This window comes from Falco cherrug, chromosome 9 (genome assembly GCF_023634085.1).
Source record: "Falco cherrug isolate bFalChe1 chromosome 9, bFalChe1.pri, whole genome shotgun sequence".
NCBI lineage: Eukaryota > Metazoa > Chordata > Aves > Falconiformes > Falconidae > Falco > Falco cherrug.
The window spans coordinates 25,906,716-25,921,114 of NC_073705.1; the positions used below are offsets into that span (position 1 = coordinate 25,906,716).

The following is a 14,399-nucleotide window of genomic DNA, read 5'->3' on the forward strand; positions in this document are numbered from 1 at the left end:
CCTAAGAACCCAGTGTAACAGAAGGGAAAAAAATGTCAGAATCTGATTGCTTTTATGCTACTGTTTTTTACAGTCACTTTTCTCCCTGAAGGTCCCAAAGTAACCATGTCTACATCACCGCAGATGTAGGTATGATGTAAGCTTTCTGTGCGCAGAGATACATGGCTGTACTCAAGGTTGAGCTCTGCTTCAGAAAACAGCCCCAGTGTTGAAGGAGGACAGGAAGAGGAACAGGCAGAGTTTCTGCAAGTCGCATTATAAATCAATTGCAGAGCCAGAGACTGTACACAGGTCTCTCCAATGCCAAACCAGCTCCCTACACACAAAAGCTCTCCCCACTACCCAGGGATGCTCTGCTGCGTATCCCGGGCATTTTCCTCCAAAACTGTGCTCAAGTGAGATTTATATCCTAGACAGAGACATTCAGTTTGCTTCCTAAACTTTTCAGAGGTGCTTTGATCCAAACTTTTTAGATTGTATTAAGGTCTAGGGTATTGATTTATTATCATTAATTCCTTTTCTTTTTCCTTGTCACAGCTTCACAGATTTATGAGGTTAAGGAGCATGAAGCTAATTAAATAATCTGACTGGTAGAACATCTGTTGAAACATAATAATAACTTCTGAAGCCAACTTTCCTGACTAGCTATTAATTCTGATTTAAAAATTAGAGGCAGGGTTTTACTGTGAAAAAAACCCAACAAAACAAAACAAAAAGCCCAGCACCATTCTGGGCTCAGAGTGACTCTCAGCCTACTTCTGAATTCTTTTCCACCCACTTCCACCTTCAACACCTTCTGCTTCACTGACCCAAGCGTCCCTTTTAGGCTTCCTTGTAGCCAGAGGTCCTAATGCAAGCCAGGAGGTCTTTAGGGGAGGTTCAGTCCAGTTTGCAAATTGTTGGTGTGCAGCAGCTACGACCAGAAATTCAGACACAAACATGATGGACCTTAACTGCATGCAGAGATCCACCTCAGTCCAAACCCGAAACCAATGCAGGACCTAAGTTAGTGATTCAAGCAAGTAAAAATAACCATTTAAGTGAGGAACTGAGCCTTTTCTTCAGTTCCACCTTGCCCTCCATCACTACAGACCATATAAAGGGAACTGAGGAGCAGCCCTGGACTGACTCAGGAGTTCCTAAGCCCAGAAACTTCCACCAGACTGACATACATGAGTCTGATTCTCAGCCTCACATAGTCTGTCCTAATTTGCTTAGACCTTGCATTGTTTTCACACCTTGCTCTCAAAATATCTTTGTCCCAAATTCATTAATGGAATAGATAAATAATAAATTAGTTCAATTCCCTCCCACTACTCAGGATCAGCTTATGTTTGGAGGCCGATGAAAATATCTTGAATTAATAAATAATTTGCAGTGGTTCCTAAATGCTCCTCCTTTGCTGGCAAAGTGTAGGGGCTGTGGGACTCGTGTGAGTGCAGAGTGGGGCTGTGCCCCAAGGCCTACAGGAGTTAGTGGCAAACCAACAGTAAATGTGCCCATGGTGCCAAAAACTATCTCCAGGCTTTCCTACACCAAAGCCACAGGGGTGCATGTGTTTGTCTTTGCTGTGTCTTTTCCTTTTAGAAACAGACAAATTATTCATCCTGTAAATATTGTTCAAATTGTAAATTGTTCATAGTCCCAAAGTGCAACGGGTGGAGGCATGTGAAGCTTGTGCTGGGACTTTGCTTGTAACCTACAAAACGAAGGGAATTTTTACACAAAAACCAGAGAGGAAAGTCCCTCAGCATCGTATAAGAGGATTCAGATCTCTAGCAGCCTGTAGAGCGGAACTGACAGGAACATTTCAAGGTTAAAAAAAAGATTAAAAACACAGTCTCACAGGTATCCCTAACAATATCTCAGATTATTCCAAGTGTAGGCGATATTATTAAGCAGTAAGGTCCAGAGCTGCAAACAGATTTAGACTCCCAAACTTGCTTACAATAAACTTTAGACACTTTGGCACACATATGCTGTGGAGCAGAGCTCTTGAGGTAACAGAAACATTTCTCCTTCTGCTGGTAGCACTTTCTGTCCCTGAGCAACCCAGTGGCATGTTATGCCTTTCAGTCCTTCCCTATCCTTGTGGACCCTCAGGAGACCCCGAATCACTCTGAAATGATGAGGTGTGTGCATGTTGCAACACCGTAAGTGCAGCCAAACATTTCCAGATCTGGCAACAAGTGATGCTGCCCGTGTTGACTTTGCCTTACCTTGCTTGCCAGATTGTCTCACTTTCATTTTCACCACCTCTTCTGCTCCTTAAAACTTTTCTAATTTCCCTGATTTCTTTGAGGTCTCTTCAAGGGGGTATTCATTTGGAAAAGACGGGTAGCTACATCCCTTGCCGTAGCCCAGCCAATTCTCTTGGTCATTTCTTGATAGCCAATGTAAATAGCTCCCTGTAAAAGCTTATCCCTACCTCCCATCCCAGGAAATTATTTTAACTCATTCCCTCACCCAGCATACAGTTCATTTAATATCAAGGAAAGAGGAGTGTGTCCGATTAACTGACAAATACTGCATGGCATTTCACTATCCCATCTTCCTGCTGTTTTCACACTGACCTCTTCAGGTCCATTTTCCCTACATCCTGCATCAGGAGCCACTTCTTTTTCCCATCATCCACCCAACACTTTGAATACAATGACATGAACCCTGAGCTGAGCTTCTGAAAATCATCCCAAAAAACCTGTCGGAACCGTCACCCACCCACCACTGCTCTACAAGGAACCTCGGCGCTTAACACTGGGACTTCAGTAAGGAATCAGATGCTTAAAACTTGAATTTCAAGTCTGAGCCTCAGGACATGGGGGCAGAGATGACCCCATCTTATATGCCGTGGATGTACTACATCTCCTGTTGATTCGGTTGACCCAGAGACTTCAGAAATTTCCCATGCTAAAACTAAAAAACAAATGAATACCCACTCTCACTGTGCGTGCTGGTCAGCCAGAGACTTTTAGCCAGCCCAGTCCCTCCCTGTTCTTCCTCACCGTTCCACATCTGGTTTCCAGTTTTTATCTCCTTTATGCCTTCCAGGTTCTTGTAACCAAATATACATCACCATAACATTTCTGTTTCATTAATAAACATCCTCCTCCCTACTATGTCCCTGTATGTATTTTTGTTGTTATTAGTATTACAATTACCCATAAATTTTGGTCTGAAAACTGTTTGACATCCACAACAAGGCATTTAAAAGGATTTATTCTGTCCTTGAAGTAGGCATGTAACTCTTCTTAATGTGAGAGCTCAGACTAGTCTAAATCAAGATTACATTCGCTGATGTCGGTGGGCCTGCACAGGTAGAACTAGCATAACACAATGGCAAAGCAAAACCTTTCGCATTGATCATGGGCAAAACCCCAACAACAAACACCACAGCTACCCTCTGTCCTGTCTCTACATGCATGACTGCATTAAAAATACAGTGAAGAGACCTACTAATATATTCTCTGAAACTCAGGAACATTATTTTTTTTTTTTTTTAGGGCAAATCTTTCTCTTTGATCACGCACAGACATTCATATATGCTAGTCTCATGAAGCTGTGAGCAATTGTTCCCTCCTCCACCACCCAAAATAAATCCATCTCTACAGGCTCATATAGAAACATCAGCTGACTTGTTTAATTAATGTTTCAGGATCAAGGGAAAAACGTATAGATAGATAAATATATTCAAAGGCTTTGAAAGCTTCATGGCAGCAATCCAACATTGCTTGCATTCCTTTTGCTTGCTGTCTTTGAGGAAAAAAAGCAACCCATAAAGCTTAGGAAAGTGATCCTTCTCAGGGTCTGGGGGTTCCTGTCACCTGTCAGTCCTCTGATGTAGCACCATGATATATGACAGCAGACCAGCAGTCAAGTGATGTATTACAATAATATGTCAGTAATGCAATGCTGCTTTGATAGTGCTTAATAACCAGAGTACTTCACTGGGCAGAGGGACTAGGGAAAAGGGCCTGGGCAGAAGGCAAATCCAGCTAAGTGCTGTCTCACCTTGTTGAAGTGCACGGTGCCATGAGTTCTGGGTGGGAAATATCTCATTTGGCCCCAGAACAAGGACTGGAAGTTGCACAGCAGCATTCACAGGGAGGTACCTGGAGCACAAGGCCTCCTCTCTCGGGCTAATTTTCTCAGACATGAGAACTTGTATTTCTGGTTGCACCAAGCCCTGGACTGCACCAAGGGAAAGAGGTTCCTCTCCTACCTTGGCAAGGCTGGGCACACTCCTGGCAAGCAGGAGCCGTGAGTATAAGCCTCTTCAGGCCGGTGATTTTAGAAGGGCGTTCATCTTCCAGAATAGTACAAAAGGTCCATCAGGTTCCTCTCAGATTCTGCCTTACAGCAGAAGAATCCAGCCCAGTGCCCCAGAGTGTGAAGGCAGAGCCTTGGCTGGTTCAGGTGCACACCTTCCTCCATCTCTTTCCTACACTGCAGCGTGTGGCTGAGGATGCAGCCAGCCCCGGCGCAGCCTCATCGCACTTGTGCACTCCATCACCGACATGGCCATGATGTGGTTTATTCAGTGGCGGACGCAAGGGATCCCCCTTGTGTTCTCAGGCAGGCCCTCTAGGTGCTCCCATTATACAAGTAACGAAAGCCTCTCCCTGCACAAGGAACACAAGAGCATCATTTTAGTCAGCAAGCCCATACCAAGCCAGACTTTTCAGTACCAGCACACCAACTGAGGAAAATGGCCTCAACAGTACTTTTCTCTCCTGTACTACAGGTGTCCCAACCCAGCATGGCGGCCTCAGGTCATATGGGTGCTGCTGAGCACCATGGTGAGTAAAACAAGACAGCGATGAGCTCACTCCAGGAGCAGTTATGATACACTTTTCCTGAGCAGCACCGTATACCCTGATAGAGGAGTATTTTGTACAACCATGAGAAAATCACAATGTAGCAAATAATGCTTATACTTCTCTAATAAGTCCATCCAACACATAAAACCAGCTGGATTCAGGCAAAGATTGCGCTACTGCTCACGTTTCCAGGCCGTAGTGAGAGCTTATGTTTAAGTGCCTGCATTTGACTTCACAGCTGCACTTAGCTGGGCTTCTGCACACAGCTGATTACTGGGTCTCAGTGGTAGCTTGTAACTTCACCATGGTAATTTCATCATTTGTGCTTGGCTGTTCACAACTTGTATTTCAGGATTCCATGAACAGAAACATTACACTGGCATTGCTGTAAAGTGGGCCAGACCCAAAGATTTCAAAAGCTGTGAGATCTTCTGCGATGCTGGAAGTCTCTCATATATCACTCTCAGAGATGACCAACCTAGTCCTCGGTCGCCTGACCTTTTCGGCTTACTGACATAATGGAAAAACACAAACAACTGATCATTGATCATAAAGGGAGAATAAACAGATACAGCCACATTCTTAAGCAATTTCTACACAAAAGATTAGCTGCATCAGGTCAGAGAAAAGATTTGGCCCATTAGTCTCACCTCCACCACTGACCAGTAGAGAAAACTTGGGAAGGAACATAAGGAAGAGACAGCCATGGAGAGATATTTCCCCGGTAATTCTGCCACACTCCAGAAATCTACAGTTTATGGATACCCAGAGGTAAAGGAAAGGAGGAGGGAGGAATGGGGAATGTGTTGCATGCTCGTGGAGGGAGTGGCTGATGCATACCCAGAGACACATTTCCATGCTCTCTTTTCCTTTTTAAATAGTGTCTTGTGCCAAGGAGTGAAGAAGGTGTTTTGTCTTTTGGTTTATTTGGGGGGTTTGGTGTTTGGGGTTTTTTTGGCATGGGCACTCTACAGCTTTTTCAAGACTGAAGTCTGTTAGATGAGAGCACGGGATTTATGGTGCCGTGTCTGCATAAGCAGGTAGTTCTCCCCTCCTACTCACCTCCCAGGGTCCAAAAAGAATCAGCCTGTACAATGGAAATGCAAGGAGACAATTATTTTTGGAGAGGAGCAGTAAGAAAGAAGGAGAGGTAGTTGCTTTATCTTTTATCTTAAAAATCTTGCCTTAGAACACTTCTTGCTGACCCTTTGTCTTGGTTTCAGCTATCAGGTTAATTTTCTTCTTAGCAGCTGGTACAGTGCTGTGTTTTGGATTTAGTATGAGAATAATAAACATTCCTTTTTTATAGGATAAATGAAGGATTAACACTGATGTTTTAGTTGTTACTAAGTGGTGCTTACTCTAAATCGAGGGGTTTTCAGGTCTCCCGTGCTCTGCCAGTAAGCAGGTGCACAAGAAGCTGGGAGGGAGCAGAGCCAGGACAGCTGACCGAACTGGCCAAAGGGATGTTTCCATGCCCTAGAACATCATGCTCAGGGTATAAACTGGGGGGAGATGGCTGGGAGCCACCAATCACTACTTAGGGACTGGCTGGGCATCAGTCAGCAAGGTTGAAGATAGGGTTGAAGAGTTAGGTATGGAAAGTGAATTTCAGTCAAGACAGAGCAGACTTGACCAGGAAATTTAAGAACAAGGACTGAAAGAGCAGCCAGGGGTAACTCTGATGTACAAAAATACATTTATTTTCAACAATTTCAAAACCACTGCCTTTTTTACAGTAGAAATATTCAAATGGAACAATAAAACCAAGAACAGTATATATATATATGTATATATGTGACTCATGCATTTGTATTACTGTGTTTAATACAGGTATTGCAATTGTCTGTCTCATTTAATCATTTAAAACCATGGTGGTGGTTTGGGTTTAATGCATTGTCCAACATCATCAGAAGGAATTTAAATATTCTGGTTTGGTTTGTCAGACCTGGAACCTGTGTGGGAACTGACTGAAGGGTAAGGAAGGAGAACAGGACATCTTTGCACATCCCTGAAACCCAAGGTTAGTCTAAAAGAAAATGCATACTATCCTACACGTGCTTTTATTGATGGCAATTGCAATTGAAAAACTCTGCAGTCCCCAGTTGCTCTAGCCTCATCTGCAGTCCTTCCAGGCTTAGTGTGGGGGTCCTCAAGCACAGGTTAACCTAAATAGAAGATCTATTGGGTGCCTCATGCATTATTCCTAAATTACAACTAATACAGTAGAATCCATCATGGGGAAAAGGCTGGGCCCTGACCCAGTCTCTGGCTTTTTCTCTCTTTCTTTTCTTCTGTATACGGAACTACAGCATGGGAGTTATTTATGTTCTACTCATGGCACTGGTTCTTTCCCTCTTCACTCAGGTAAATAATAACCTACATCTTCCAGGATTTCCATTACATTTTCCTTAGAGGTAAAACTTGCAGGGGAAAAAACCCTAATGACATCCCCAAGTCACTGTTTCCCCACTTAAGACATACAAATAAAAGTGGTCAATGCTTCAGTCTGTGCTAACTCTGCCACTCAGTACCTTCCAAAAAAGATGGGCAGTGCTGGCTGCCCAATCCAAACTTTACAGAGGTCCTGTGGATAGGTACAAGCCTGGGGATCCCACTGGGATGCAGTAGTTACCATTCTAGTATGCTAAAGGAGCAGCTTTCAGCCACAAACACGAGTTTTTTTCAGCTGCTATCCCCTAATGCAGCACGTATGATCTGGCAAATGTAATGCCATGTACATCCCACGGAGTTCTTTCCAGATGTGCACGGAGCACACTCAAGTCCAGACAGCAGTGTGACAAACTGCCCTGAGAGGTAGTGATACCCACTAAGTCACATGGAACATGAAATCTGAGCCAATTCAAAATCAGGCAGATTTTTTTTAACATTTTAGTTTTGCTCAGTGGTTTGTGGGTTTTTTGTTTGCTTTATAGTGTCTTTAGGATCATTTCGGACTGAAAATGGCTTTCTGAACAGAAGTTCCTCAAAAAAACCCCATCATTCAGAAATTTCTCAGCCTTCATCGGGATTAAATTTCTTTCTTGAAAAGTGAAAACGTCTGCATTTTTTTTCAGCAACTTACCCCCAAATTTTCCTCTTTGCTTCTGTTATGAGATATTTAACAGCCATCTTTAAGAGTGTAAAGGGAAAAATTGTAAAAAACAATTGTAAAAAATTGTGAGAAAAAATTGTGAAAACTGTAATCCAGGCAGGTTCTTTTTAAATCAGTATAAAATCAATCCCATGCAAAACCTAGAAAACTCCAAACAACAATGAACATTTTCACTTTGTTTCCTGGTTTATAGAACAAAAATTTAATATGGAAAATAATGAGTATTTCACATTCAGTCCTCTGCAGCAGCTCACAAAATCAGTCTCTCAAATCTTAATGATCAACAAAGACTGAGACCAGCCCACAATTTAGTTCAAGGCCCACAGGACCATTGTTTATGTACATCACCCTCATCTACACCTAAATGGGAAGCTATGGCCTTGTGCTAACAGTGTTATCACCAGACTGAGCCATTACATAAACTACTTTGGTGTTTCAGCAGAACAGAGACAGTAATGCAACAGTTTATGCACATGTGATGGATGGAAACTCAAGGTTAAATAGAGTAACACTGCCATCACTCTCCACCTTCTATTAGGAACTAGAGCATAAAAAGTAAGGGAGGAAATAGAAAAGAATTCTTTTTAAATCAACAAAAACCACCCACGAGCCTGAATGGAGAATAAATGAAAATATTTAGCTTTAGTACTTCACACAAAACAGTATTTCCCTACATTTTAGTTTTACAATTTTAATCTTGAAATACCTCCTGTGTTTTTCTGCAAAACTGCTTTTAACAGCTTTTCTCTCCACCTGCAGATCCATCAGGATTATAACCTTTGAAAGACATTCCAGTCCATTAACAGAGTCAACACATGCAGCTGAGGCTGGTTTGTAGCCCAGTGGCATGTTGCAATGCAGAGAGGTAGCAAGTCACACCTAAATCCTAGCCATCTCCTCATTTCAGTCCAGACAGATTAAAGGTGATGTGGAGTCCTGTATCCAGATCCTAAAAAATGGTAACAGACATTGTCACCTGGCCTCATTTCTGCCTCCTGCGACCATGCAAGCACTAGAACATCTTCCCAAAGGTGCCTGCAATCTTCCTTCCACTCCTACTGGGTCTTACTCTGCAGAATAAAGTCCATCTTTAACACCATCAACTCAAGAAAACCAGATAAGAGTAATTCACCACTAAGTAAACTTCCTGCCCCAAAACTCCACCACTTCTAAGGGCTATCCTCAACTCAGTGTGCTAGAAGATTCCAAAAGAGCTTTTTCACTACCTTTTCTTCATTGACCTCTCTGTTCTAAACAGAAAGCACGAACCCACCATGCAGAAATTACTCTGATGGCATTTCCATCCAAAATGGGAAAAGCCATTCCGCAGCACTCATAAAATAGCTCAGATATGCAGGTCTGATCCTGCATCCCCCTCTCCAAAAAGAAGTCCCTAATCACATGCATCATATTCAGCCAAAATTTACTACACTTACATATCCTGAATAGCACTTTACTTCACCAGCTTAACTGCTAAAAGCATGACTTCTCACTGGGAATAAAGTTACTGCAACCTGGCCCACTGCTGAGTTGAGGTTGCACTGGGTGCTGCAAGCACACTGCTATTTGCCCACACTGAGATGTTGATAATTTCACATTTGTTTTCCTCATTTTCTCTAATGGATGTCACCAAGATCCTTCCTAGAAGTGGACAACAGTGACAGAAGTGAATAGATGATGAACATCATTAAAATATTCATGACAGGCTCACAGCCTGTCTTGCTAATATCTTTTTCTACTCCATCATAGGAAATGGTACTATATATATAAAAAAAGGCTTGCAGTTATACACAGAGAAATAAACTCTGCTGTTTATAGACAGCAGTATCAGATGTGACAGACAACTGGAACACACTTGGAACCAAAGCGTGATTCAAGTGCTCACCACGGTCCCTGGTTGGCTGGCAAGTACGAACGCGCGCATGTGTGCGTGCATGTGTGTGTGTGGTTCAGGTTTTGTTTTAAACATATCTTCTTTTACTAAACATTAAATTATTTCCCAAGAAATAAAAAGCTATGTACATTGTAATTATCTACAGTAGGCCTTCAGCATCCTTGCTATTCACATGCATGGGGTTTGGGCTGCATTCATAAGCTCAGGCATGCTCCTTCATTGCTTGCGGAGCTGTCCCCTCCAGCCAATCTACAGTCCAAGGAACACTGACATGTGTGTTTACTCTGATTATTTTTTTCCTTTCTCAGCAATCAACAGTGCCAGAGGGTGACTGAAATTAAAAGCAACTAAAAGAGGCAAGCTCCTGCAAAAAGCTGAGACATGCATGTCATTGGAAAGCGAGGGTTGTTGGCAAGTTGCAGAGCCTGGTCCAACAACCCAGCCTGAGTCCTCTGGCAGGATGAAGTAGTTGATTCATGACTTATTTTGAAAAGGTCTGAAAAGGGACAATTTACCTACAACATGTTGCCTAAGTTACTATACCTACCTGTGGGATCTGTATACTTAATTCCCATTCTGCATTTTACAGAAGGCTGGCATTCAAATCCCATTGCACACTTGACTCATTCTTTGCTTTTTCTTTTTAATCTGATGAGTATTTCCTAAATATGAAGAACCCCTGCTATTTATGAATGCAGCCCTGGTAAACAGAAAAAGCCCACCCCATCCCCTCCCAAATGATAATAATGACATATAACTCTTTCTTTTTTAATAATAATAATAATAATAATTATAACAATAATAATTAAAAATAAAAAGTCAGAAATATTGTAGACCAAGTGGATTCTTAGTATTAAACACTAGTGCAGTTGGGGATTTCCTTTGTGCTTTCACTGTTGGCAATTGTTGAGATGCTTCCTGTGGAGGAGAAAATGGAGAAGAGTCTCAGAGCAGTGGCTTCAACTGTTTGGGCTATATTGCTTCTCTTTCCTTCTTAGGATGTGCTTATGTAAGTGTAAAGACAGGAAAGGTGCCTACAAGTAACATCCTTTTTTGTATTTGCAGTAAGTATGGAGCATGCAGAAAACCTGTTACTACAGCTCAGCTGACCAGCAGTAAATTCTTTTAGCCATTGGAGACATATTCCCTTGTAATGATAGCACTCCAACAAACGTAAGCTTGGCTCAGCTGATTCTTCTAAGGGTTCAGGGAATTTGGGACCCCTCCACAGGAGAGACAGGGTCATGAGCAGGCATAGGTGTGAGCCACAGCTCTTACTAAACTCCTATCTATGCATTGCTGTTTCCAGGTTCCTACCCTGGTCATTTAACACTGTGAAAAAAAAAAAAGCTGAAAAACAGTAAGAAAAACTACCTGTTACTATGTTGCAGAAAGAGATTTGCTTCCTATCTCAGGGCCTCATGCTCTGCTTGTACCTGGGTCACAGTTACTGCCTTTCCTAATACCCCAGTGACCAACACCCTCACCCAGACCACGAAACAAACCCCAGCTGAGGGCTGTCTCTCACCCATCACTCTCGTGTCCAGCTCCTTGTCCATCAGCTCTTCAGGGTCTGTGAACTCACTCAGAGTGATTTTGGGGGCATTTTCACTTTGGCTGACTGAGCCAATCATTTCCTGCTCCTTGTCATGCTGAACTTGGGCATAGATGTTAATCCAAGGGATTTTCCTGCACAGGAAATGAAAACAAGAGGTTATATTTTGTAACACAGGGATCCTTGGCATGTCATTGATTAATCGGACCAACTAAACTGAGACCAATCCCAGAAATGCAGCACTGGCAGTGATGCAAAGTATCAGCTCTCAGAATGGTGAAAGCACAACAGTGATGTTCAGCTCTGAAAGTGCCATTAGCATCCACTAATTCCAACACCAGCCTAAAGCTACCCCAAATCTCAGGCCACCTGCCTTCCTATCCTGTGCCCAAAGGCTCCTCCAGCTGTAAGCCCAGATGCTCTGGTCTTGCCCTTTTAAATGAGAAGTCAGGCACACAGTGGACACTGCACCCAGCTCAGAAAGCAGTAATCAGCTAAGTGCAATTAACTGCACTTGCCAGCTCTCTCAGTACTTATTATATGATCAGTGGTGCATTGGAAACCAAAAGTAAAAATCAATTTGAACACTACCGTCAACTGAGAAAAAAATTGCTAGACTTGTTTCTATTGACAGACCCACACTGACTCAGTAGAAATTGCCACATCAGAAAGAGTTATAAAGAATAGGTCTTGCCTCAGAGCACAGAAAGGACTTGGAACTCATAACACCCACCCAAAGTCTATTTGCTACCATTTCATTGCAAAAACAGTTTGCCATGCTACGGATCATGCAAGTTTGCAGGGACTTATTTTGCCTTGCTACTCAGGGAGCCAAGAAAATGAAGGGATTATTTCTTCTTCCTTCTTCCAAGAGAAGTTAGACTGTTACAATGATATCCTTGAAAGTCAGTTAGTTAGACAGATAGATAGGCCTAGACAGATAGATAGTAATCTTTAGAGGAATGCAAGTTTAAAATGAGAGAACTGAAAGGTAATATGTTAAGCATCATGGGGGTTACAAGGATTATCCGTGCATAGTTGCCTGTTGGAAGACAAGTGGCTGTTTTTTTCTAATGCCCTTAAAAGGAATCTGTGTCATGCAGTCCACACTGCTAAAATACAAAAAATTCAGATAATTTTTTTTTTCAGTTTCTTAAAGCACAGAGGAGAGAGAAGGAAGATGTGTTCAAAAGAAGCTATATAAAATGCCATATCTTTATGCTAACCTGTCTGCTGTTGGGTATGTCAGAGATTGGAAGCAGTGCAAATTGCCTCAGCTCTCACAAATTCAACAGATCTATGCCGATTTTACTCCAGTGACATTCTGGCCTCAAACAACTTGTGCCGTTGGCTTGATTTGGCATTCTGTTCTTAACCAGCAGCAAGTCAGGACACATTTGGGATGTTTAGCAGCATTAACAAACCTCATGTCCTTCTCCCTTTCTCCTGCCCTCTCTTTCTAACCTTTAGACATGCCTTACAGATCACTAGAAGACATAAGCACTATACAGGGAATGCATACGTTGGATGACAAATGAATTCCTATAGGATTTAAGTGCCCAGAAAATGTCTGGAGGTGTGTAGAGATGTGGGCACAAGAACACACCTGGAGATACTGGAAGACTTAGTTTTGCTTCCAAACAATGCAATGGTAGAGAAGTGGTAGTCTTCTGAGCTTTGGGAGGAAAGGAGAGAGAAGCTCTTTAGAACTGTGAAGGCAGAGAGCCTCCAGTACTTCAGAGAGTTAGGGGGAAAAGAAACTGAGATGGCTGTACATATGCGCATCTATCTACACGTACCTAATCCTGCTATGCCTCCCAGGACAGACACAGGTGGCCACAACATCCCACTGCGCATCTCTGAGCACATGGGCACACACGCACACACACTCCTGCACTCCTGTCCCAGGGCACACACACATTGACTGCCCCGCTGCCCCACTATTGACCTATACACTTGATCTCCCAAGAAAGAAACAATCTTTTTACAGACTTATTTCCATCCTTTTCCCCCTTCCTTCCTTTTACACCCATACCTCCTCAACAGGCATCTCTCAGGTTACCAGTGTTTAACATGCCTGCCGAGTCTATAACTTGATGGACTCATAAGAAGTAATCTGTGTGCAAACCAGCAAGGCACAGATTCTATAAAGCTGTAAAATTAAAAATTGATGCAGGCCCATGCTCTCCCCACAACCTTTTCCTGCAAGCAGTAGTTCTGTATTCAGGCTGGGATCACCATTAATCAGAAAAGTACATATGGCTAATGGATCTCTGCATCACTGAGAGCTAGAGGAAAGCTTTTTTTCCACCTCCTTTTTCCATTAAGAATTGTTGCATGCTCTCATATCTGATCCACTGAGCCAGAGGTTTTAGAGCTGAAGAGTTGCTTTCTGTTCTGAAAAATCCAGCTGAGGACACTCTGGGTAACTGATTTAATCCCAAACTTTGTCAGTTTGACCTGGGTTTGTCCTCTTTGGGTCAGAGTAAATAAGAGACGACAGCAAGGGGATGAGCTTTGGGCTAAGCAAAAATGATGCTTTAACTGGCTTCTTCCTCACTCCCAATTTTTAATACTTTCAATTTTCAGACAGATTTTAACAATGTAGGGTCTTCCCAGCTCTGAAGCACAACACAAGGCTGATGGCTGCTATGCTTAAGACTCAGGATGCTGAAGTAATACAACAGTCAGTTTTATGAGCTGTAGTAGTATAACATGACCTGGAGCCTGTCAAAGCAAAGTTGATTACCAAGCTCCTCACTGCTCTGTGGCAGCTGGAGTATACAGATTCTTCTTCCTGGTAACCAATTGCTGACCACAGAGCCAAAGACATTAGGCCAAATCTAAGAAATCATCTCACCAAGACACAAATGAAAGTATATCTTAAAAAGAGTTGTATCTACAGCTTGACATCTCCAAAAGAGACATCTCTTCCCTCCTCATCCTACATCTGGGAGTGAGAGAAATCATCACCTGCCTCCCCAGCACATTATTAAGTCAATGCCTTAAATAAGTCCC

At 42.6% G+C, this 14,399-nt stretch overlaps 1 protein-coding gene across 1 annotated transcript in view; it reads right to left on the reverse strand.

Annotated features, from left to right (window-relative positions):
• Positions 1–10,646: 10,646 nt before the first annotated feature.
• Positions 10,647–14,399, reverse strand: part of SORCS3 (sortilin related VPS10 domain containing receptor 3) — a 304,363-nt gene continuing 300,610 nt past the window's right edge. The window contains exons 26-27 of the mRNA XM_055720617.1: positions 11,355–11,515; positions 10,647–10,744 (exon numbers count right to left, since the gene is read on the reverse strand). Coding sequence (XP_055576592.1) covers positions 10,680–10,744; positions 11,355–11,515 — 226 coding nt within the window. The 3' untranslated portion in view covers positions 10,647–10,679. The remainder of the gene's footprint in view (positions 10,745–11,354; positions 11,516–14,399) is intronic.